Source organism: Equus asinus, chromosome 6, assembly GCF_041296235.1.
Source record: "Equus asinus isolate D_3611 breed Donkey chromosome 6, EquAss-T2T_v2, whole genome shotgun sequence".
NCBI lineage: Eukaryota > Metazoa > Chordata > Mammalia > Perissodactyla > Equidae > Equus > Equus asinus.
This window is the reverse complement of record NC_091795.1, coordinates 50,287,606-50,313,714: the sequence shown is the minus strand read 5'-3', so window position 1 is coordinate 50,313,714 and position 26,109 is coordinate 50,287,606. Positions and strand designations below refer to the sequence as shown.

General features: G+C 44.5%; 2 protein-coding genes across 3 annotated transcripts in view; both read left to right on the top strand.

The window, feature by feature from the left end:
• The window catches only part of COMMD1 (copper metabolism domain containing 1), a 229,084-nt gene extending 219,084 nt beyond the window's left edge, over positions 1–10,000 (top strand). Inside the window, exon 5 of one of the 2 annotated variants that reach the window (XR_006529203.2) lies at positions 7,564–10,000. The gene's annotated coding sequence lies outside the window, so the exon portion shown is untranslated. The remainder of the gene's footprint in view (positions 1–7,563) is intronic. The other variant, XM_044772529.2, reaches the window with a different exon arrangement.
• B3GNT2 (UDP-GlcNAc:betaGal beta-1,3-N-acetylglucosaminyltransferase 2) lies at positions 7,573–10,000 on the top strand. Its single transcript, XM_014836816.3, has one exon. It carries the CDS (start codon positions 7,573–7,575, stop codon positions 8,764–8,766), a length of 1,194 nt encoding a protein of 397 aa, XP_014692302.1. The 3' UTR covers positions 8,767–10,000.
• Positions 10,001–26,109: the final 16,109 nt, after the last annotated feature.

Genomic DNA, 26,109 nt, shown 5'->3' with positions numbered 1-26,109 from the left:
GCAGTCAAAGCGTACCCACGTGTATGCTGTGTTGGTGGACCTGGGGCTGTTTGTGGGAAGTGAGTCAGTTTTTCTCTTCAGATCTTGCCCCTCCCTTCCCAGGTCTAATACAGACTCACTACTTCTGAAACTTATCTCTCCAAACTCTAGAAAATCCTTTAAATTTTTTCTGTTATGCTTTAGTACTTAAAAAAGTGAGATAGATTTATAATGCAAATACATTGCATTTACCAGCACACAAAGAAGTGATTTTCCAGTGTCATCTCTTTGGAGAAAGGGTGTGTATGTTTAATTAATCCAATTCCTATTGAATACCTCACTGTATCCAATAAACTTGACCAGACACCCAGAATATCTATTTATTCAGCAAATGGTGAATGGCTCCCAGGTGCCATGTGCTGGGGTAACATGCACAGTGAGAGGACTTTGATTGTGGAAGATGCCCAGGTTTAGGCCAACCTGATCAAGAGTGGGTGCTCTCACTCTCGGGAGGTGGGTGCTTCAGCCAGGAGGTGACACTTGGGCTAATTTGGAAGGAGTAGAAGCTCTCCAGGAAGGCATAGCGGAAGGAAGGCACTCTGCAGATGGCAGAGAGAAGCTGGGATTTGCGGAACAGAAACGTGTGCTGTGGTTAGAGGTTAAAGTGTTAATGGGGTGTGCACCCAGGTGCCTGGGCAGTTGATCCATTCCAAATGGGGATCTGGGAAGAGGGACTCCACAAGGCATTTAGAAGCTGGTAACGGGAGTTAGCTGGATCGACTTGTGATCTCCTTTTGGTGGTGATGTGTAAGGCAGGGGATAAATGGGTTTCTAAAAAGAGTAAATTTATAAAAGAAACAATGAATGTCAAAACTTGAGGAGAAATATACTTTCATTTGGTATTTGTTGGAGGTATCAGAACTTCTGAAGGAGAACTATTGAATGCCCATTGTGTGGTAGACAACAAACTAGTGTGGTAGATTATATGGTTCTCATTTTACAAATGAGGAAAATGAGGCTCAGAGAGGTCAAGTAACTTGCCTGAGGTTACACAGCTAGTAGGTAGCATAACCAGAATTTAACGCTGGGCTGTCTGACTCCAGATGCCAGGTTGACTTTCCAAAGTGAAATGGATCTGGGACATCTCCACCTGAAACACCTACCAGCCTTGTTTTAGAATTACATAATCTTTACACTGAGGATCTAAAACCCTTGTCAGTTTTCCTACAGGCAGAGGCAAGATGACCTGGTGGGAGGGTAAATTCCCTGTCATTGTTTGCTAAATTTTCTTCTTTCCTTCTCCCTTTTCTGAAAGTTCCATACGTGTTTATTTGAAGAATAAACTTAGTAATCCGTTTTATCTTAAACGATAAATACCATTTGAGAAAATCAGCCACACTGAGCTTTGGAGGAATTGTAATCAATGGGGACCAGAACATGTCCTGCCAAACACTTTGATTTATAATGTCGCCTGTGGGCATGTGTAGGTGAATAGATTCATTATTTGTACTTTTCCCTTTTAATTTTGAACATGAAGCATACTGCTAATGACCATGAGCCACATTCCTTGAATTTTGCTGGTAGTTGTTCCGTGACTTACAGACCAGAAAGCAGAGTCAGACACATGTTCTCAGGGCATGCCAGCCGCTAGGTGAGGTGGTGGGGCTGCCCTGGGGCTCCGCTGCCCCAGCCCTGGCGAGAACCCAGGCCAGGCTTGTTGCTCCTGCTAAGGAACAACTCTAGGTATGGCCAGCTCTTCTGGTCCTGCTGGGCTGCTTCACTCTCACGCTTAGCACCCGCCTTCTGCCTGAGTGCTGGGAGCTGTTCTCTCCCCCAGAACCACTTAGCTGTAAACGGTCCCTGTCTCTGTTTATCTGAGCAGAACCTAGAAAGGGCTGGCAAGGGCCAGGCAACAGATGGGAGCAGCCTGGGAGGAAAGGATTTAGGAAAGCTGTTCTCTTGAGGCTCGTGGAGGGTGGGGGAGAGCAGGGGCCAGGCAGAATGATGTACAAGTTCTCCAGAGGGTAAACATGCTTCCCCCACCCCCATGATGTGGCGATGGCTTGGGCTTTTTCTCCGAGGATTTGTATGTCTGGTTTGTGCAGGAAGCAGGACCCCTGGACACGGAGGCTGCTAGCTCAGACTCCTGCAGTGAACCAGGAGCTTGGATTTCCAACCTCCTTGCCTCAGCCTGGCCAGATGGCGGTGGCTGGTCATTTTATTTCATGATTACAAGAAGGCCTTGCCTTTCTTTTATCCTTAAGCTTGGTACTAGGGGAGAGGGTAGGACAGTCTCAGGAACAGGTTTTTGAGTCAGGCCTCAGTGTGGTTGCTGCCTGTGTTCCCTGGCTAGCTGTTGGGGGCCACCTACCTAACTTGCTCAAGCCCCTTGGGTGGGAGGTGTCAACCCCTGACTCAGTTTTGTGAGAATGGGTCCTCATGGCCATCAATGGCAATATTAAAATGTCTTCTTGCCAGCGCCTTGCTTCCGTGTATATAGGCCTTTCAGAGCTGGAGGGGACCTTTCGGGGTCATCCACGTCGGTGGTTGCCAATCTGGGGTCCCTGAATGAGACACTGGGGTTGTCTGGACTGCACACTGGGGGATGAAATGAGCTGTGTGAGGTGTTTTGCCCAGACTTTGGCCTCTAGAGTAATCATTCAGTAAACGGTACTGCTGATAGCACCCTGCCTCCCGTATCTGACTTTGCTTCACGGTAGTTTATGGGTTAAAATATATAAACATGAAGCTTTGAAGTACTTAATGGTTTTTTTTAAGAAGATTAATTAAGCATTGAAAATAAGACTGGTGTCCCTTATTTAGTTCCTTTGGTCATAACCCGAGCGGCAGCATTCACTTGCATCATGGTTTTAAAACTCAGACTCTGGAGGTGAACTCGTGGGTCTGAATCCTGGCTCTCTCTGCCTTTTACCAGCTATGTGACCTTGGGCAAGTTAAATCACCTCTCTGAGTATCTGCCTCCTAGGATTGCTGATGCCCAAGGGGTACCTAAGTAATTATTAAAATAAAGCAGATATGTTCATGTTTTACTATTAATTTTAGGAGTCATTTCTGGTAGATGGCTTCAGCGCCAGCCCAAGGAAAGGTGTGCAGGCCATCTGGGGATGGGTGTTGAGTTGGAGCCTAGGCTGAACACTGTGGGCTCCAGAACAGTGATGGAGTGTGGAAGTGAGGCCATGACACAGGCTAGGATGTGGGCTGCAGAAATGGGAACCCAGCGTCAGGGATTTTGTGCGTGTGCTCCCCGTCCCCATCCCGGGCAGATGTGTGCGTTCGAGGCTGTCCGAGGGGAGAGATGGTGTGGCAGCATTAAAAAATATTAAAATAGCCTGTAATCCTAGCACCCTGATTAAACCAGTTTTGTTTCAGGGTGGTGTTTCATCTGGATTTTCACATAGTTTAAGCATAGCATCTGTACTATTTCGTAATCCATTTTCAGCTAACAAATATATTTTTCATGCCTCTGCCTTTCATGTCTCTAAATATTGCAAAATAAAGAAGGAAGTTGTTTTTCGAAAACCGTTCAGTCCGTTGGGGAGACTGTTCCCGAGTGCAAGGTAGAAAGCAAGGTGCTTCTGTCTGCATAGGAGAGTTCTCCCCATTTCTCTTACTCACAGTGAGAATTCTGGGTTTCCCAGCGAGGGCTGTATAGCTTCTGCCCCAGCTTTGGGATAAGTTTTCTTACTCAAATTCTTTTTAAGCAATATAACTTCCTGCTCAAGAAAGGACGTGAAATTGGTTTTATGTCTGTAATGGGAATATTTAGTCAGATAGTCAGAGGACTTCTTCCCACAGATATTTTTATGGTAGTCACTGTTTTATCCTCCTTTCCATGAACTTCCCATTTGTTGTAAGAGTCGGCCAAAAGCAGAGTTCTCATGCAAGGGACTGTGCAAGGTCACAAATGAAAGATGACTTTTAAATTCGATGGCAATGTATAATTGAGAAGCTTGGTTTCCCCACCGGTCCTTCTCAGGTTGGTTTGGAAGAAATGCCCTTTAATGGTAAGAGTTAGCCCAAGCTATGTGTTTGGGAATTTGGACAAGGAAGGCTGGCCCCTTCTTACAAGGGGGTCTGGGAGCTTCTAGGTGCTCCCGTTTTCCTTTCTTTGGAGAGTCTTGGGGACGATCAGATGTGCCATCATGACCCCATGCCTTAGGTCTTGTCAGTCTTGAGCCAGCCCTTCAGACTGGACCAGGTTACAAGAATGTGGCCATGCCTTGTAGAAAAGGGGATCCAAAGAGCCCTAGATTGGGAGCCAGAAGGCTGTCATCTCAGCCTTGTCACTTAACTCTTATGTCGCATTTAAGCAGCTCAGTTAACCTTCTCTGAGCGTCCACTTCTCACTGGTAAAGGTGCTGTCCTCTCAGCTTCCCTCAGGGAGTGCAAATGAGAAACAGGCAGGAAAACGCTCTGCAGAGTGGAATCCTGGAGCAAACACAGGGTGAGGATGGTGTTCCTTTGAGAGCCACTAAGCCCTGTATTGGCCAAGCTTGATGGGAGGTCTTGATCATGGAAATAAAAGCCTGAATTGCAGTGGATGAAGTTGAAAATCTTGGCTGGGGTCGGCAAGCCTAATGTATTCCTCACAGTATCCCCAAAAGGAAGATTGGTGCTTTCGTGATAGAAGCGTCAGACCGTCACTTCAGATGCTTCTCGCTGGCCTCCAGATATCCCTGGCCAAGAATAGTCTACTGATACCTGTATTCCTTTCCTGAGTTGAAAATTTCTGCCAAGTCATTAGCTGTTCCAAGCGTGTGCTGCTTTTTCCTGACCACCCTTCCGAATCTTTTTCCTCGTCGTAATCTTTCTCCATTTACCCTCACACTTTTCCTTGTTGCCCTTCTTTCAGCCTGTTCACATGAAGGGCCCAAGACTTAGTGATCAGAGATGCTGGCTCAAGTGCTATTTTAGCTTTAGGCAAATTATCCCAGTTTAGAGAGAATTGCTTGTGTTTGAACAGTGTTTTGTCTCAAATCTGGAAGCCAAAAAAAAAAAAGGTTAAAACTATGATTTTTTTTCTAAAAAGATGATTAACTATATCAGATACCCGTGCAAATGCATTCTAATTGTCCATTTGAGCTCTCAGGTCCTTGCGAGTAAGGCCATAGCAAAGAGGTTTAGGTTGCCAAAGATGTGCTGGACTCAGACCTGGAGTTTGCTTGTAAGGTTTGCCCAAAAGTTTGTTTGAGAGGAGCTGGCCTAAGGAGGGTGTGGATCCTAGACTTAGGTGTGGACGTTTTGAATTATTCAGGTTGTGTGTGACTTGGGGCCCTTTAAAACGGTAATAAAGGTGTAAGAAATGTCTTGTGTTTTTTTACTACCTTCTTTGGAGGAAGTTTAAGGCCCTTTGTTGGTAGCTCGGTGGTGGGATTCTTGGGAGGTGGAGGTGGGTATTGGTTGAGAAGTGAGGGCAGAAATGAGTTGGCAATGGGAGGCTGCTTACTTGGGTGAGCTGAGGTGCCCACAGAACTTTGTCATCCGCCATGTTCTCTAGATGTGCAAAAGCTTTGGGGAGCAGGAGCGTGGGGTAGGAGCTGGTTTTTTTGAAAGCACCTTTTACCTATATGTCCGTAGCCAAAGCTATTTAGCATTGGTAAATACAAGCAACTAGGTTAGGATCTACTTGACAGATTTTAAGAGACATAAAATAGCTTGTGAATTCCCAATGGTCAAACGGGGCTGTCCAACATATAATAACTTCACAGCATTCTCAGTATGACAAATACTTCTTCTACCTTGGGACAGTTTGTTAGAACTCAGTAAAATTAAAAATCCTCTGATATTTAAAAAAAGTAAATACTACCCTTGATTAAAATAGTCACACGACTTTCTTCTAAAGGTCAGAGAAGAGCAGCTACCATTTGACATGGTGGCCTTGGAACCCCATTGCCTTGGCTGGGATTCCAGTTCTGCCCTTAATACAGTTACTTCTTTAAATCTGTTTCCTCAGGTAGAAATGGGAATAAATACAGCAGTACATACGTCATAGGCTCACTGCATCAAGTGAGAGAGAGCACAGCACCTGGGACACAATACTTCTTTGGGATTCTTTTCTAAGGATAAATTCTCAGGTTATAATTAACCTAAGAAGAAAATTGTTTGGGCCAGCCCTTGGCCAAGTGGTTGGGTTCGCTCGCTCTGCTTCGGCAGCCCAGGGTTTCGCCAGTTCGGATCCTGGGCGTGGCCATCGCACCCCTCATTGGGCCATCCTGGGGTGGTGTCCCACATGCCACAACTAAAAGTGCACAGCTAGGTACCGGGGGGCTTTGGGAGAAAAAGGAAAAATAAAATCGTTAAAAAAAAATAGGAGATTGTTTATAGTGTATTGCCATTCCACTTTTTTGGATTATCTTTTAATGTCAAGCTTATCTAAATGGTTGTTCTTCTGCAGGTCATCCGTCTCAGTAGTGTCAGCATTCTGGAGTTAAATCCCCAGCAAACCATTTCGTTACTCTTTCTTTGTTTTTCTGTTGCCCACAGCCTGAAATCTATTGTTGGCCTTTGATATTTCACTAAAATGTCATTTTCATTTCTCTCTTCCTTTTTGCTATAAACAGCAGAGATCTTTTGTATACAATTTGACTTTTGACAAATGTATACACCCATGAAACCCTCATCCAGATCAAGACATAGGTAGTACATTTCTTTATCCTAGAAAGTTTCTTCCTGCCTCTCTCCAGTCAAAACCTAAACTAGGGGCCGGCCTGGTGGCGCACGGTTAAGTTCGCACGTTTCACTTTGGAGGCCCAGAGTCCGCGGGTTCAGATGCCGGTTGCGGACATGGCACCACTCATCAAGCCATGCTGTGGCAGGTGTCCCACATATAAAGTAGAGGAAGATGGGCACGGATGTTAGCTCAGGGCTAGTCTTCCTCAGCAAAAAGAGGAGGATTGGCAACAGATGTTAGCCCAGGGCTGTGATCTTCCTTGGGGGGGGGGGGAACACCTAACCTAAATGGAATTTGAGGTCTTGCGCTCACAATGTATTATTGATGATAGTAGCAGCAGTTCTTTTTAAGCTGAGAGTTGTTCCATTATATGAATATACCACGATATGGTAATGCGTTCTTCTGTTAGTGATATTTAGGTTGTTCTCAGTTTTTGGCTATTAGGATAAAGCTAGTATGAGTCTTTTCATTTTATCTCTCTGAACTCAGTGTGGTTAAGTCCTTGTAAGCAGGGAAATTGAACACCTGTGAGGTTATTTAGTCAATGCATATCTCTGCCCTTGGGTGTCTAAAACAGTGTTATCAGTCTGTTGCATACTGCTTGCTGTGGGCCAGCCACTGTTTTAAAAGCTTTATAAATTAAATCATGTAGCCCTCACAGCCATCCTATGAAGTGAGTTACTATCCCCGTTTCATAGATGGAGAAGGCAAGACTGCGGTTTTACAGCTTGCCCAAGGGCACTGAGCTAGAATGGCAGGGCCATGATTTGAACCTAAACAGTGCAAATCTAGAATCTGATCTAAACCACTACTCCAGGAGAGAGAAAACATGTGTGAACAAATGCAAATTAATAATTATCTAATTAATACAACGCTCCTCCCTTTTATTCCAGATATGAGAAATGAGTGTTGGACGTCGAAGAATAAAGTTGTTGGGTATCCTCATGATGCTAAATGTCTTCATTTATTTGATTGTCGAAGTCTCCAAAAGCAGTAACCAAGAAAAAAATGGAAAGGGGGAAGTAATAATACCCAAAGGAAAGTTCTGGAAGATATCTGAACCTCCTGTGGCATATTGGAACAGAGAACAGGAAAAGCTGAACAGGCGATACAATCCCATTTTGAACATGTTGACCAACCAGACAGGGGAAGTATACGGGTTTTCTAATATAAGCCATCTGAATTATTGTGAACCTGACCTGAGGGTCGCATCAGTAGTTTCAGGCTTTGACAATTTGCCTGACAGGTTTAAAGACTTTCTTCTGTATTTGAGATGTCGAAATTACTCACTGCTTATAGATCAGCCAAATAAGTGTGCAAAGAAACCCTTCTTATTGCTGGCGATTAAGTCGCTCACTTCACATTTTGCTAGAAGGCAAGCAATTCGGGAATCCTGGGGCAGAGAAACCAACGTGGGGAACCGAACAGTGGTGCGAGTCTTCTTACTGGGCCAGACGCCCCCAGAGGACAACCATCCTGACCTTTCAGATATGCTGAAATTTGAGAGTGAGAAGCACCAAGACATTCTTATGTGGAACTACAGAGACACTTTCTTCAACTTGTCTCTGAAAGAAGTGCTCTTTCTCAGGTGGGTGAGCACTTCTTGCCCAAACGCAGAATTTGTCTTTAAGGGCGATGACGATGTGTTTGTGAACACCCATCACATCCTGAATTACTTGAATAGCTTATCCAAGAACAAAGCCAAAGATTTGTTTATAGGAGATGTGATCCACAATGCTGGTCCTCATCGGGATAAGAAACTGAAGTACTACATCCCAGAAGTTGTTTACACTGGTGTCTACCCGCCGTATGCGGGCGGAGGCGGGTTCCTCTACTCTGGCCATCTGGCCCTGAGGCTGCACAGTATAACTGACCAGGTCCTTCTCTACCCCATTGATGACGTTTATACTGGAATGTGCCTTCAGAAGCTTGGCCTCCTTCCGGAGAAACACAAAGGCTTCAGGACATTTGATATAGAAGAGAAAAACAAGAATAACATTTGTTCCTATCTAGATTTGATGTTAGTACACAGCAGGAAACCTCAAGAGATGATTGATATTTGGTCTCGGTTGCAAAATGCTCATTTAAATTGCTAAAATGTATGGAAACAAAATTTTGCATAGAAAGACTATATCTTGAATAGTTCCCACGTTATATTCTCTCCCATTAGGGGTAATGTCTATGTTAAATCATCAAAATTGCCTTTGTAAGTAGTATCCATTTGAGGGCCTTTAAACCCTGCAATGTGGTACTTTCTAAAGAAGGAAAGCAAAAGATCCTGATATTTTGTGGAGGATATGCTGGGGTGATTGCATCTGATCCTTTCTGCTGGCTCAGTGGTAATTATTTTCTAATTTGCTTCCCTTCTCATCTGGAATGATGTCTCTGAAGTTTGACCATTTTAAGTTATTTTTGTTTTACCCTCATTTGAAAATATTCCTACTTTCCATTATAATGGGTGAATTATCTGCAATTTAGGTGTTTATGAACCTATTGGCTACAAAGACTTTGTTATACATGATTCAGTGGTTTTTGTGAAATGGAATTTTATTTTTTCTTGTGTTAGTCTAATCTGTTAATTTTGCAAAATGAGAATCACTGTGTGATCATTACCCAGTTTAATCTTGTAATGGCCTTATGGTTATAATAAAGAGAAAATTTAACTGTTCTTGTATTTGATTTGGGTGGTATCATAATAGTTCTCTGCTTTTAGTATTTGAAAATAATGTGTACGATTCCATAATGGCCAACTGAAGATTGAACTGACCCTGGCAACCTTATTGTGTTTTATGATTTTTCAACGTGGACCAGGAAAGTGTAGGTAACTTTTGAACTTCAAGTGAAGTTGCAGACCTTTTCATGTGATTTATCAGTTTAAAATTCCATGATTCTATTCCTGCCGTATTTTCACATGTTGCTTATACAAAATGACTCTTCTGACTAGTGACTGCTTCCCTGTCTCGGTGTAGAAGTGCCTGTGCGTTTATTTATTGTTCAGATCAAAGACCAAAACATTTTCTTAAATATATTTTGTGTAATATTTTATTTGTATACAGCGTTGTTGATGATATATTTAACTAGAGCATGATATTTTAAGTGTTAAGGTATAATGTGTTAAATAAAGCTAACTGTTATTTTGGAATTTTAAAAATTCATTTTGGGGGGGCTGTGAACTACTAGAGTGATAAAATTCTGCCAAACTGTTGCTTATATATACTATCTTATAACATGCTTTCTTGAAATATTTTTGTGTTTGTCGAGATGAGAATTCTTACCAGATGTGATGCTGGGGACTGTAAAGAGATGGAAATAAAGTCGCTGTATTTTTAATTGTCGTGTGTAATAATCTGTGATCTCTTCTTGTTTCCTGTATTTGATTACATTTTCCTGGAAAAGGCCATTTTTTTCCCCCAGAAACTATTAGAGTAATATTGAACTATAACTTTTTCTCTGTCTCAATGAGTCATCTATGTTTGCATTTAAAATTCTTGAAAGTGCTTTCCCACTTAGAGTCTTTAAAGAGAAGTATAAATATTTATTTATATTTCCATTTTCAGTGAGTATCAAGAATTTAACTAGGAAGTGGAGGGGCTGGGCCTGTGGCCGAGTTCAGTTAAAGTTCTGCACACACCGCATAGGGGGTCCAGTGGAGGCAACCCTCATACGAAATAGAAGAGGATGGGCACGGGAGCTCAGGGCTAATCTTCCTCAAACGAAAAAAAGAGGAAGATTGGCAATAGATGTTAGCTCAGGGTGAGTCTTCCTCACCAAAAAAAGAAAGATGGAGCAGCATCTTAAAGACTGTATTACCTTTAGCCATGACTATTGGGGTTTGTATTCAGTGATGAAATACAGAGGCAGCCTTGACTGCTCAAGTTTCTTTCTTAGGCTCATGTTGAGAAGAAATCGCTAATGTTCAATGACAAACACGTAGACAGTTGATGAAGCTCAGAAACACAGAAGGATTAGTGTTGTGAGAACATTAAGCAGACTGCCCTCTCCTACTTGGAATGTTGAGGCTGTATATGATGAGGATACAAGTGACAGGTCCTTGATGTGCATTTGAAGACTGTTGTGAGCTTGATCCTTCTAAAGGTTTCATGTGCCTGCCTCTGACCTACTCCAGTGGTTGCTAGCAGATCTCTCTGAGGGCCACATTGCCATGTGAGGTTTAGAGAGAAGAATAACGAAGCTCTAAGAACGTTCACAGGTAATTGGTTCACACTTTCTGTCTGTCCATATAACTTGACCATGCATTCTCAAGTAATAGGTTTCTCCTCTGAGGGGAATTTCTTTAATTTTTTCTTCTAGGGATTCTCATTCACTGAGATTTCAAGTCTGCAGACAAAGAAGAGATGTAGCAGGTTTTGAAACACATTTGGAGGGCCACTCGGGGCCTTTCATGGGCCTCCAGTTGACGTGTGCTGTTGTTTGAACATAAGTCCTTGGTGCTTACATTTGGTGTGTGGCACGATCTCCAGCCCTGTGTTTGGCAGAAGCTTTCATGTAGTGGTTACCTGAGCCCACAACACTGGTCATCAACCTCGTGGGCTTTTCAGCAAAGAGATGCTAGGTTTTAGAGCTTTACACATGCTTGGGCTCAGTTATGGCACTGACTGATTCTTAAACCCATGAAGCCCTCTCTTGGTGCCCACAGGATGGATTCTCCCCTGAGCTTCCATCTCATGGGCATAAGCATCACAGCCTAATTCATTCTTTGTGAACTGCTCAACAATTGAGGCTTCATCGGAAACTGGCATTTGGACCTTTTTTGTGGCTACTCCCCAGTCATGTCGATTTTGAGTTTGAAAGTCAAAAAGGCTGAATGAGCATTGGCAGGGTTTGGACTGTTCATCAACCCGGTCGGGCCTTAAGAGGAAAAGGATGAAGGAGACCACAGTGGCTCGTTTCCACCCCTGACCCCGGTTTCCTTTCTTGAGTTGATTGAGGAAGAATGGAAAAGAAGGACGCAAAATTGAGGGGATACTTGGAGTCACACTTAGAAGTTGAATCCATCCACAAGTAAAGGCACCCGAAGTGTGACCATCTGCTTTTCTACCCTTGATTGATAATGGTCTGGAATATTTGATGTTCTGGGTCATCTTGGTCCTCTCAGTGCAGAAAGAGAGAATGCATTTATTAAGACAAAGGATGACATTTTCACTTCCAGGAAAGCTGAAGTGAATGAAGCCTTTACTTGGGTCAAAAGTTAACTTCTCTGTGATGTGCCTTCATATGAAGTAAAAATTTTTTAGAACAGGAAAACAAATTCTTCATGTGCTGGGCTGTTGAGATTAAGGGGTAAATTCAGTTTTTCCTTAATATTCATTCTATATTGGTTTTATTTTTTAAATGCCAGGGACATCTACCAAATAATTTTTAGGCTGAACTTTACCTTATTAGAGTTAACAAATCTGAAAAATAAGTATCCTGATTCATTCAGGTCTCAAATACACTTGAAAGAAAAGTTTTTTTGCTCTGTCATATCTTGTAGGGGCCAAGAATGAGGCACTTTTGTCATTAAGGAGCCAAAAAAATCTTGTCACATTGCATATGAATTGCCATATTTATTAATTTTCAGACGCAATACTTTCTGTATACCACCAAAAAGACACTGTCAGTTCAGTGTGACTTATACCAATTGCGTGGTGTGCCTCAATTGTAGAGAAATTAAAACGTGAACTCTTATATCTTGGAATAATTGAAATGCAGCAGCAGTGTGTATGTGTGTACATAGAATTTTAAAACCCTGAAGTTGAAAGATAGAGTCCTATTTAGGTATATGTCCTGCTTCTCTAACTTTCTGTGTTTAGGGATTTTCACGCAAGCAACCCTGGTGGCGTTTGAGCTTTGACGCTAGTTCTCTTCCTGTCTGTTGTTTCTTGTGAAAGGGGGTGTATTGATTGTATTGAAGCAGCGAAACTAGCATTTTTGTTTGATTGTAATCCAATGGCTTATTTCTAAGTCAGGGGCCTGGTGGTTGAACAAAGATGCTCGCAGCTTCCCGGCAGCTGCCGCACATCCGGGGAATGCTCTTTCATCCTACTCAAGCAATAAGCCACATGGAGAACTTGATCCTAAGTGTTAGCAAGGGCTCGTTCATTGCCCTGGAAACCTACCATCCTGGGACGTGCCCTTTCCTAGCCTGTCTTCAACTAACATTCTCTTCCTGCTTATCACCCAAACCCTTCCCCACGTTGACTTCCCTAACCATTCTATTGAAATGTCATCAGTAACCCTGATCCTGGCACCAACTTCAACCACCTCTTTAAAGATAACTATCAGAAGAGTACAGAATGAAAAAATATCCTGCCCTTGGTTTGGGTTCTTCCAGAAACAGACATTTAAGAGGAGGATTCTAGTGCAAGTAATTTTTTGGCTACGTGGTTCCGTGGGGAAGAGATGTTAGGAAGGAAGGCAGCCAATCAGGAGTACGTGGTAAGCCAACTGCCACCTGGGAACTGCAGCGCAGTCCCCTGGGGCATCTCTGGAGAACAGTGCAGAAAACATGCCTCAGAATGATCTAGGGGCTGGCCTGGTGGCGCAGTGGTTTAAGTTTGCACATTCCGCTTCTCGGAGGCCTGGGGTTTGCCAGTTCGAATCCCGGGTGTGGACATGGCACCACTTGGCAAAAGTCATGCTGTGGTAGGCGTCCCACATATAAAATAGAGGAAGATGGGCATAGATGTTAGCTCAGCCAGTCTTCCTCAGCAAAAAGAGGAGGATTGGCAGTAGTTAGCTCAGGGCTAATCTTCCTCAAAAAAAAAAAAAAAAAAAACAGAATGATCCCTCCTACAGCCTGTGGGAGCTGGGCTTTCTTTTTTCGTTCTTTTTTGTGTGCCTGTGAGGAAGATTGGCCCTGAGCTGACATCTGTTGCCAATTTTCCTTTTTTGCTTGAGGAAGATTGTCGCTGAGCTAACATCTGTGCCAATCTTCCTCTATTTTGTATGTGGGACACTCCCACAGCATGGCTTGAATAGTGTGTAGGTCTGCGCCCGTGATCCAAACCTGCAAACTCAGGGCGGGCCAAAGTGGAGCATGTGAACTTAACCACTGCACCAGCCCCTGGGCTGTTTTTTATAGCAGCTTTGTTGAGGTGTAATCTCCCCACCATGATATTCACCCACTTTACGTGTGCAGTGATGTTAGTGGATTAGACTTGTGCTGTAACCGGTTCTACAATCCACCACACAAACAATTTGGTTTTCAGTCATAACCTTTCTAGTACTTAGCCCTCTATGGAAATTTTTTATTTTGGCCGTCTTTTTTCTTATTTTTAATCTCCAAAGCAATCTCTTGTTCTCTGATTACTCCTGTTTCCATAGCAGCCTATTCTTTACGGATGCAGTGGCTTCTTATAAGAAAACAAATTAGACTGCTTTGAGTTTTTTTTTTTTGAGGAAGACTGGCCCTGAGCTAACATCAGTGCCCATCTTCCTCCACTTCATATGTGGGACGCCTGCCACAGCATGGCTTGCCAAGCGGTGCCATGTCCGCACCCGGGATCTGAACCGGCGAACCCCAGGCCGCCGAGAAGCGGAACGTGCAAACGTAACGGCTGCGCCACCGGGCCAGCCCCTATTTTGTTAATTCTTTATGAATTATCTCAGGGCTTAGGCTGTTTTGCGCCCTAATTCTCATGGGAGAGAATACTAAGTGATCCTTTGCCATTTTTGTGAATAAAGGCCTAAACCGACTTGTATAAGTTCCTGGGAAGGGTTTCTTTCAGGGCTGTTCATCTAAAAGGCCACTTCCCCAACCTGGAGGGCTGAGTAAGCGTCTGGATGAGTGTGTGTCCTGGAAGGGGCTGATGTCCTTTCAGATGCTGGAGCTGCCTTTTCTCCTTTTTGTTCTGGGTTTGTTTTAGGGAGTTCTGTTCAGTTTCCCCCAACCCAGACACTGTATCTCTGCGCAGTTTAGGGAACGTTTCTTAGCATGTAAGCATCTGAGCTCATGCTCACCTGATATGTGTGTGTGTGTGTGTGCGTGCGTGTGTGTGTTTGGGGGGTTGGTCAGTCAGACTGTTGTGCAGTCAGTTTCCCAGTGAATCACCCCCAATGCCTCTTCCAAGCTGGGAGCCTTTGTGGGGCTCCCCTGGGAAGGCCCAGTCCGTATCCCCTGCAGCCTTCTCTCATTCATGTTCTGGGCTGTGCTTTCCTTCTTCCAGTTTGTCCTAACATAGTACAATTTGATGTATTTCCTATCGTTCAGAAATGAAATCTTTCTGTTGATGGTACCGTCTTCATTGTCACTGCTGCCTTGGGTTTCTTCACTTTTGTATCCCTTTATTGTCATTTCTAGGTGATTTTAGTAGGGGGTGGAGGCCAACACTTCTGACTGCACACTCTCCTGAACTGGGGTCCCCAGCACTGCTTCTCATCGTTCCCGACCTCTAGCATTTTGCCACACTGACCTCCTCACCTTGACATTCTCCCCCATGCCCTGTGTGACATGGTGCTCCTCGTCCTCCCTGTTGTCTGTTTATTCTCCTGTTGTGGCCAATTGAAACTGGCCTGAAGGGCCTGGAATGGAGCTGCCTCCCTCCGCCCTGGCCCCCCTGCTGCCCGCTGTGCAGAGCTCAGAAGCCAGAGAGGTGGCCTTGGGAGGGGGGCACTGGGGCTCCTCCACAGACACTCCACCCTGCCCGGGCAGCACCCCTTCAGCTGCCACAAATTCCAGAGTGGGTGGGAAGTGGCCTGGCTCTACCCAAGCCCTCCCTGGACACTCGAGAAAGGCCTGGCTCCTGCCTCCTTTGAATCAAGGGCCCTCTGGGCTCTTCCTCCTCTTGTTCAAGGGTTCCAGGCACTGGGGACAGAATGCCTTTTGCCTTGTCCCACCTCATTGCAGAATGTGGCACAGTGATGAAGTGTTAATGAATCATTGGATAATTTATTTCCAGTCTGTAGGGTGGAGAGAAGAGAATGAAAATGTAGAACTTTGTTGGCACAGTGTAAAGGTAGCCAAGGGTCAGGCTTGCAGGGGCCTAGCAGGAAATCTAAGTGTGCAGAGACCCAGGAGTCAGGTGACAGGTGCCAAGGGCTAGCACAGTGACAAGGCTCAAGTCTTGCCGGTTTTGCCCTTTGGAACCTTGAGGACCAGCATTCCCGGTCCCAGAGCTGCAGGATCTTCAGCAGCAGCCTCTGATCTCAGTTATCCTCCTGGCTGGTGAGATGGGAGAAACCCAGAGAGGCACAAAGAGAAGAAAACAAAATAATCAAACGTGGGCAAAGCTCAACCTCTTACGTAGCAATAATCTCACATTTATTTTCCCTCTTGTGGGGCATGAGAAATGAGTGGTGGACACTGAAGAATAAACTTGTTGGGCTTAAAGTTGGTGGGAAATGCCTTTATTTATTTCATTGCAAAAGCCTCCAAAAGTGAGTCAGCATGGAAGGAATGAAGAAGGAGGTCATATGATGCACTGTTAAAGCTAAAGAACTTTCTCCCTCACTGGGTCTTGCTGGATTGAAGAACAAGGCAAACAGAAGGTGCAGAACAGCCCTACTGGGAGCCCGCTGGCCCACAAGGCTGGGCAGGAGAGTTTCATGGTCACAGGCAGCCTGTCTTGCGGGTCACACCTCTAGAAATTGCAGAGGTGCTTATTGAAATGAGTGCCAGCAGAGTCCCTGCAACTGATCCCCTGATCAACAAATAGCCATTATAACAATAAAAAACCCAGCCATGGCAAATTTTTAACAATATGGCAGACAATTGAAAAATATTTTCTGGAGGGGCTGGCCCCGTGGCCGAGCGGTTAAGTTCGCGCACTCCGCTGCAGGTGGCCCAGTGTTTCATTGGTTTGAATCCTGGGCGTGGACATGGCACTGCTCATCAAACCATGCTGAGGCAGCGTCCCACATGCTACAACTAGAAGGACCCACAACGAAGAATATACAACTATGTACTGGGGGGCTTTGGGGAGAAAAAGGAAAAAATAAAATCTTTAAAAAAAAAAAAATTTTCTGGAGCCAGCCCTGATGGCTTTGCGGTTAGAGTTCAGCATGCTCTGCTTCGGCAGCCGGGCTTTGGTTCCCAGGTGCAGAACCACACCACTCCTCTGTCAGTAGCCATGCTGTGGTGATGGCTCACATAGAAGAACTAGAAGAACCTACAACTTGGGGCCAGCCCAGTGTTGCAGTGGTTAAGTTCACATGTTCCACTTCAGCAGCCCAGGCTTTGCCGGTTCAGATCCCGGGTGCGACATACACACTGCTTGCCAAGCCTTGCCATGGCAGGCATCCCACAAATAAAATAGAGGAAGATGGGCATGGATGTTAGCTCAGGGCCAGTCTTCCTCAGCAAAAAGAGGAGGATTGGCAGCAGATGTTAGCTCAGGGCTAATCTTCCTCAAAAAATTTTTTTAATTGTAAAATTTTAGTTAATCAAAAAAATTTTTTTTTAATTTTAAAATTTTAATTAATTTTTGACTTACAGAAAAGTTGTAGTACAAAGAGTACCTGTTTACCTCCACCCAACTTTCCCTAAAGTTAACATCTTACATGACCATGTTACAACAATCAAAATCAAGGTTGGACCCACCAGCAACAGGAAATGAACATTGCTCTAATTCTGTTACCCATGCTACAGACGTTATTTGAATTTTACCCATTTTTTCCACTACTGTCCATTTTCTGCTCCAGGATCCTGTTCAAGTTCCCACGTTGCATTTAGTTAGTTATTGGTCTCCTCCAATCTGTTGCAGTTTCTCAACCTTTCCTTGCCTTTCATGACTTTAATATTTTTGAGGAGTACTGGTTATTTGTAGAATGCCCTTCAATTTGGGCTCGTTTCATTTTTCTCATGATTAGAATGAGGTTACGTATTTTGGGCAAGAATACAACAGAAGTGATGCTTTGTCCTCGGTGTATCATGTCGGGGGATCATTATGTCCATTTGTTCTATTCCTGGTGATTTTATCCTTGTTCACTGGGTTTCTCCTCTGTGGGGTTCAATCTTTCTCTTTATAGTTAAGAAATAACTTGGGGGACATTTGTACATTTAAAAGCTTGTACGTTTAAAATGTACAAATGATTAATTGAGTTAATGCATGTAAAGCACTGAGCGCCTGGCATGCAAAATGTCCTCAATGAATGGCAGCTTTCGTCTTTTTCATCATCATCATTATTGCTGCCCCTGCCCTGGCTCTGCCCCTGGTTTTCCTCCCCTAGTGTAGCCTACTTTTACTGCTCCTTCGTTCTCCTCTGCATCCTACGCTGGTCCACCCCTGACTGGCCACTTCCTCACATTAGGGTTGGCTCTCTTGTTCAAAATATCTGTGGCCTCAAGAAGGGTACAGAGGAGCTGAAAGCTTCTCAGCACGTGGGGGTCGGGGTGGAGCAAGAGCCTGTTACTCCAGGGTGAAGGCAACGGGGAGCCAACAGGAGGATCGTCTTTGCGGGATGTGCTTAATTCACGGGTGATCTTAGCTGGGGGTTGGGGGGTGGGGGTAGCTGGCACATATTCCTCATGGTAGAAGTCTGGATCAGAACCCGAGGACCCACATCATTCTCCTCGTGGATCTGGAGGGACGTGACGAAGAAGAGCCCACCTAGCTGAGGCCTCGAAGTAGGAAGGAGCCAGAGTGGCCCTCCTCCTGTAGAAGGCGGTGGAGTTTTCTCCAGTGAGGGGTGGACTGCTGCGCTGAGCACCCTTCAGAGGCGGATGGAGCACAAAGGTCCAATGTGGGGAGATCCTTGCCTTCCCTTTCCTCTCTGGGCAAGGATGCCCGAGTTAAAGCAAACTTGGTTCCCTCTCCATGAGCGCAGGGGCTCCTCAGCCAGGGTCAGGAGATGCCAGTGTGCTCCAGGACAGCCTGCTATGAGTTGCTTTCCAGGAGGTTCCCTGTCCTGCTCTAGCACACAGCACTTTATTTACAGAAAAGCTGTTCTTGGCAGCTTTCTCAGCCTCCCGGACTCTTCCCCTGCTTTAGAGCATTTGGGCTCTATTTTTACTCAGAGATGAGAAGTTTCCCATGTTTGAAAATAACTGCCATGTAGAGGACTGTTGTAGCTACTATTTTTGCCTGCCCAGCAGGCTTTCCTCCACCCTCCTCCTTCTGGAGACAGACTGAGCCCCAGAACTGGAGGGTTGGACATGTGACCAAGCAGGGCCTACTGGAGTCCTCCTAGGCCTGGGAGAGGGGAGCGCTTCTTCCTTGGGGTTGCTAAATGGAGCTGATGGAGTTACTTGACCAGCTCCTTGCCCATCTGCAGGAAGCCTCCCATTGGCAGAAGAATAGGGGCAAAATGGGTAGAAGCAGAAGGGTGAGGGTGGAGAGAGTGGTGGTGACACATGGGAGCCTTTGAGCCCTGGATCCACCTCCATCCCTGGCCTTCCCTGCTCTGTGAGCCAATACATTCCCTTTTTTGCCCAAGCTCAGTGGAGTTGGGCTTCTTGGTCCTGGCTGATACCATGAGAGCCTAGCTCTTTCCCTGAGTCCTAGATTGAACCCAGCTGCAAGTGCCTGCAGGTTCCCACCCTGAGACACCTGATGTCAAGTCAGTTGCTCCCACTAGGCACCTGGGGACGGGAGTTGACATACTTGTCTTAGGCCAAAGAATTTGAGTGGAAAAACTTGGGAAGCAGGGATGGTCCTTCCATTCTCCCAGGGTGTGTTCAGTGCACGTCCGGAGATCCCTGGGTGAGACAGTTTACAGCTTCTCATTCAGGGTTCGGTTTATAGGCTCAGTTTCTAAGTGTTTGCTCTGGTGTGAAGAGCCAAAAAAACCCCAAAAGATAGAGATGTTTGCATGTGTGTGTGTGTGTGTGTTTGCATGTGTAAAATCCAGTTCCTTAGGAGGAGATGCTGGTAGGTTGGGAAAAGATTGGATAGGGGGAGGTGCTTAGCTGCCTTTACAGCCGTGCGCAAGTCCGCTGCGTGGGGTCTTACAGTCAGGGGAAGGAGAACCTGGGTCCAGACCTGGCTGCTCCCTAGTAGGGCAATGAACAGCCTGGCCCAGCTGTGAAGGGGAAGGTGGATGGAGACTCATTAGAAAGTTCTGTGCTCCAGGCTGCCCAGGATTCTTCTGGGCCAGAGCCGGCTGGGGCCCAGCAGCACACCGCTGCTGAGGTTGGAACAGCTAATGGGCAATCCCTTGCTTTCATAATCAGGTGATCGTGCCTGAAAAGACCTGGCTGATACCATGAGAGCCTAGCTCTTTCCCTGAGTCCTAGATTGAACCCAGCTGCAAGTGCCTGCAGGTTCCCACCCTGAGACACCTGATGTCAAGTCAGTTGCTCCCACTAGGCACCTGGCCCATGGGCTTAGATGGGCTTAGCGTTGGCAGGTGTGGGGAGGTGAGAGCTCCATGCCTCGTTCAGGGGAGTGTCAGGTCCAGCGGTGTGGCAAGCACTCCGGCTGCAGGGAGAGAAGTTATGTGTGCCTGTGTGCTGTGATCCACTGATCCCAGGCCTGGTTTCCTCCTTCAGTTTACAGATGAGGAAAGTGAGGCTTAAGAGGTTATATCAACCCAGCTTCACACAACTAGCAAGTAGGCAACCAGGATTTATACTTGGGGTCTCTAACTCCAAAGCCCAAGGGCATCACCCCGCTGTGAACTGTCTCCCTGGGCCTTCTAGAGGAGAACGTGGGAGGCCATCATGGTCTCAGGAAGTGCCAGCAGTGCTGTGGCATCTCTGCCAAAGTCCCCAGCCATGAACTTGAGCTTACTCTTTGACCTCTGACCCCACTGTCGAGATCTTTTTTCTCTCCGTCAGCTGCGTCTCTCAGGCTTTGTCATTCCAGAGTCTGACTCAAGCGCCACCCTGTGCATCTCTGTACAAAGCCTCATGTTGTACTCACAGACCTACAGTGACTGTCGATGAAGGTGTGTGGCCACCGAGAAGATATGCTATTAGGTGAGAAAACTGAGGCTCACAGGACACGTGACCTTTGGATTTCAAATAGGCAGTGAGAGGTAAAGCAGGTCAGTGATTACCTGGGCCTTGGAGGTGATGGTGGAGGGAATCAGGGAGTGATCAGAAAGGGGTGTGGGGTTTCTTTTTGGGGGATGATGAAAATGATCTAAAATTCATTGTGGAAAGATTGCACAACTCTGTGAATGTACTAAAAACCATTGAATTATACACTTTAAATAGGCGAATTGTATGGTAGATCTCAATAAAATTGTTATTAAAAAAATGAAATTTCACTGAATCTAAGAAAAAAAAAGGTAAGGCAGGGCCTCAGTTCTAATTCTTTCAAAAAACCAGACCAAATCCACCCATTCTGACTGCTCCCCCAATACCAAGACCTCTCCATCAGGCCACACTAGGTTTACTGCCCACCAGAAGTGTCCTTTTAATGCTTTTCTCCCCAGGATGGGAGCCTTCCCTGAGTTGTCCATACACTCCTTCCCACTTCTGGGGACAAAATAAGGGCCCGAGGCCTCTTCTGATGCTGAAATTCTATAATTCTGATTCCGTGATGCCTTGAAACCCCTGCCTGTCTGGGAACTGCTTGCTTGGAAGCAGGGTGCAGTCTGGGTGAAGCGCTGTCATTCACGGGGCACAGTCGCTTCGCTGCCCTCCCGTTTGTCACCCCATTCGACTAGGTGCTCCCACAGGGTGGAGGCCAGTTCTGTCTTGTTTGTTCCTGGGTTCCCAGTGCCTGCTGTCCTGTTCATCCACTTTATTATCTTCAAAGAACTGGTTTCTTTGTTTGCATATTGTCTCTCACCCACTAAAATAAAAGCTCCACAGGACAGAGGTATGTCTGTCCTGTTCATCTCTGTGTCTTGCTCATGATAGAAGCTCAAGAGGTGGTTGTTGAATGAGTGAATATAGTGTTTGTTGAAAGAAGAAGTATGTGAGCATGCAGATAATAGTTTCAGGTTTCTGAAGTGTTTTTCCTAAGATTTTGTATTAACCAGATTGACTGATTTAATTTGAATTTAATCTTTGTTCTTTTCCACTCAGTTTTCATGGAAAGTAGGTGAAAAGTTCTGTAGGGGCCAGCCAGGTGGCGCAGCAGTTAAGTTCGCACGTTTCCCTTTGGTGGCCCGGGTTTCGCCGGATCGGATCCCATGTGCGGACATGGCACCGCTTGGCATTCCATGCTGTGGTAGGTGTCCCACATATAAAACAAAAGAAGATGGGCATGGATGTTAGCTCAGGGCCAGTCTTCCTCAGCAAAAAGAGGAGGATTGGCAGCAGATGTTAGCTCAGGGCTAATCTTCCTCAAAAAAAAAAAAGTACTGTAAGGGCCAGTATCTGTGTGTTCACCTCTATATGTAGCCCATAAGAGGAGTTCAACAGAGGTTGTGTTGAATGAATGAATAGATGAATGTGGTAATATTTGCTGAAGGAAGAAAAGTCAGAGTGACACTCAGATGGTATCCAGAGAGGAGAGGAAGAAAGAGCAGGGAAGTGTTTGTTCCACAAAGTTGCTCTTTATTATATCCTTTCTGTCAGTCCTACTCTGGCCCCTTACATGGACCCAAACTGCCTCTGCAAGGATAACCTGAAGACAGGTCAATGCCTGGCCACAGGTGTCGGTCACTTACCTCAAGGACTACCTGGGTCACTTCTTGTCTAGTCCTCCAGCTCCTGTTTGCCTCTGCCCTTAACTTTGGTATATGTTCCAGTCCTGCATTTACTGACTCATTTTGAGCCCTGAATCCCAGCATAAGACATTAGAGTCTGGCATTTGATCTCCAACCCTGCCTACAGCCACAGTGAGTAAGAGACACTCCTACTTCCTGCCCCACCCTGCAGGCCAGGCAGCCGAGTTGTGTCTTGCCCAGTGTCCCTGCCAATGGATGGAGATAGAAGATTACTGTAAAGACCAGATTGCTTCTTGGAACATCCAACTATCTAAACTTAGTGACTTGCTTCTAACCAATAGAATACAGCAAAGATGATGAGATGTCACTTCCATGATTAGGTTATAAATGACTGTGACTTCTGTCTTCTTAGCAAACTCTCTCTTTTGCTAGCTTTAATTAAGCAGGCTGTCACACTGGAAAGGCCTATGTGACAAGGAACTGAGGGTGGCCTCGGGACATCTGCCAACTAGGAAATGGAAATGAGGCCTTTAGTCTAACAGTCCTCAAGAAAGTGAATCCTGCCAACAACAATATGAAGGAGCTTAGAAGCTGCTTCTTCCCCACACGATCCTTCAGATGAGACGCAGACTCTAGGCCAATACACCTTGATTGCACTCTTGTGAGAGACTTTGAAACAGAGGACCCTACTCAGCCATGCCTGGATTCCTGACTCTCAGAATCTGTGAGATAATAAATGTACGTGGTTTGAAAGCACTGAGTTTTGGTATAGTTTGTTACTCAACCAGAGATAATTAATACATTGTGTATGTGTTTTGCTTTATGCTCTCCACCAAGCGACAAATTTACTATGAAGCTAGTGAAACTTAAGTTTCTGGGCCCCTCACTTGCATAAGCCCTTTGCGTGGTCCTTGGAGAGTCCCTTGCGATGTGCTCACCTAGTCATATGTTTTTGTAAAATTTACAGAAAATAGGGGCTGGCCCGGTGGCACAGCAGTTAAATGTGCAGGTTCCGCTTCGGTGGCCTGGGGTTCACCAGTTTGGATCCCAAGTGAGGACATGGCACCGCTTGGCAAGCCATGCTGTGGCAGGAGTCTCACATATAAAGTGGAGGAAAATGGGCACGGATGTGAGCTCAGGGCCAGCCTTCCTCAGCAAAAAGAGGATTGGCAGCAGATGTTAGCTCAGGGCTAATCTTCCTCAAAAAAAAAAAAAATTTACAGAAAATATTTTAACTGCAATCATTTAGGGCTGGTGCCTCTTACTACTTCAGCTTTCCCTCCTTCATACTTCCTCTTGATTTGGTGGTGTGACAACATCTGAGAATATTTTGAGGCTTTGGCTAAGGGGAAGTTGATTTGGAGATGCATTTAGAAGATTTAGGGGTATATGTTCATGAGGCTTGCAGTCGCTTCCGTGTAGAGTGTGTTGTTGCCAGCAAAGTTTCACAGGCTGGTACTTGGCATGGTTAGGATTCAATGCAGGACTCATCTCATGGATTGAACCCTAGGCTAGGTTGGTTTTCATATTCTCAGTGATCCATCAGTTTAAAGACATGAGAGTTTGCCCTCAGATACTTGCTACATTTGAGACTATTTTCCACCTTCCTACCTTGTCTAAACCCTAGTCTTGTTACCCATTGTCACCATCTCTGTACCATTTACTTGGTCCATGGAATTCATTGCCTTTTCCAGGCCTGCCTGTGCCCATACTTTTCCCTCAGCCTGAAATGGTCTCTCCCAAGCGTATCTATATAGATTCTTATCAAGTTTTTGCTGTCTTGATATGAAATACTGATAAAACATAAAACTCATAATAAGCCACTATGAGGATATTGGTGACAAATTGGATGATAAGTGTAATCAATTCAAAGAATAAGATGAGTCACTGAATAAGAAAACTTGAAAGTCCTCAAACTTATATATAGCTCCTATATGAAAGGAACTTGATAGTTTTCCCAAAATTTTGGGAAGATCCTAATCATATACATGACATTACCAATAATGAATTGTAAGGCTGAAAGAAACCTTTCTAAACTGTCAATGAAAAGCAAGTTTTGATCAAACATGTTATAGGAAAGACTGAATTATCCTTCTGTTCTCTCTATAAAAAATTATTTTACAAGATTAAAATCATACTAAATATCTTCATTGGTCATAATGGAATTAAGTTGGAAATCAATAATAAACCTCTGGAAAATCCCCAAATACTTATAAACAAAATAACATACTTCTAAATAAGCCATGTATATTAGAATAAATCTGAAGGGACATTAGAAAGTCTTCTTTGAACTGAATTAAAATAAAAGTATGACCTATCAGCATTTGTTGGATTTGCAAAAAGCAGAATGTAGAGGGAATTTGTAGCACTAAATTCCCATTTGAAAAAAAAAAAGATCTCAAATCAATGACCTCAGCTCCACCTTAAGAAACTAGAAAAAGGAGACCAAATTAAAACAAAGTAAGCAAAAGAAAGGAAACAATGAAGATCATAATAGAAATCAATGAAACAGAAAACAATAGAGAAAATCAATGGAAACGAAAGCTGGTTATTTGAGAAGATCAATAAAATCAATAAACCTCCTGCCAGACCATAAAGAAAATAAGAGAAGACATAAATTACCAGTCATGAGCGAAAGGTGACATTACTACAAATTCTACACATATTAACAGGAACATAGGGAATATTATGAACAACTTTATGCCAACAAGTTTGACAACTAAGGTAAAAAGGACAAATTCCTTGAAAGACACAAACTACCAAAGTTTGTTCAAGAAGAAATAGATTACCTACCTCAATAGCTCTGTATCTATTAAAGAAATTGAATTTGGAGTTAAAAACCTTCCTACAAAGAAAGATCTAGGCCCAGATAGCTTTACTGGTGAATTCTACGAAACAGTTAAGAAAGAAATAATACCAATTCCACACAAACTCTTCAAGAAAATTAAAGAGAAGGCTACATTTCCCAACTCACTTTATGAGACCAGCATTACTCTAATATCAAAGCTGGGCAAAGACATTTCAAGAAAACTACAGACCAATATTCATTATGATCATAGTGTAAAAATCCTGAACAAAATTTTAACAAATTGAATCCAACAGTATCTAAAAGTGATAGTCATGACCAAGTAGGGTTTATCCCAGGGTTGCAAGAATTGGTTCAACATTCAAAACTGAATCAATTTAAGTCACCATATTAACAAATTAAAACAGAAAAACTATATGATTATGTTAATAAATAACCTCTCAAGGCAAAAACATTTAATTAATGAAGATGGCAATAGAGACAAGGCTTTGAGGTCTTGGGCCCTGAACTATAACCCACCTGTCTACACAGAATCAGTCCCAGTGCCGCCCAAGCCCCAACACGGGGTGAATCCTCAGGGTGCACTGTCTGTCCCTGGGGTCTCAGAAGAGGCTTATGGTTGGTTTGAGATAAACAGAGATTGGTGAACTGTTCGCCAAAATGTATTGCTAAGAGGTTTAAGGTACTTAGGAATTCCAGGAATCAAGAAACTTTTGGATAGTGTATTCATTCTGGTGAAGAGATCCACTCTAATGTGGCCAAAGTCTGACCCATTAATAACGTATCAAGGTCAGCAGGTGACAGAACTGCTATTTGCCTAGCAGTTGCACAGAGAGCTACCTGTCAGGCCTGGCTAAAGAACATAATCTTTGTTTAAAATTCAAACGTATCTGGTGGCAGCGTGTGCCCTATCATTCTCTCTAAAGCTGCCAGTGAAGAGGAGGAGGTCTTTCCGTGTCCACTGCTTCCCACACCCACACTGCTCTCTCAGAGCAGGCGTTTCATGTATGCTTTTTGGTGTTAAAGCATTTTGTATGCTACATCAAACTGGCATCACAATGAGGTCACATTTTAATTTCATAGCCAGAGAAGAGAATTTTAAGCCCCCCCTCAGGATGTCCCCCAGTTG

Excerpts from the sequence above, each read along its gene's own strand:
- B3GNT2 (XM_014836816.3), top strand. The coding sequence starts at position 7,573 with ATGAGTGTTGGACGTCGAAGAATAAAGTTGTTGGGTATCCTCATGATG.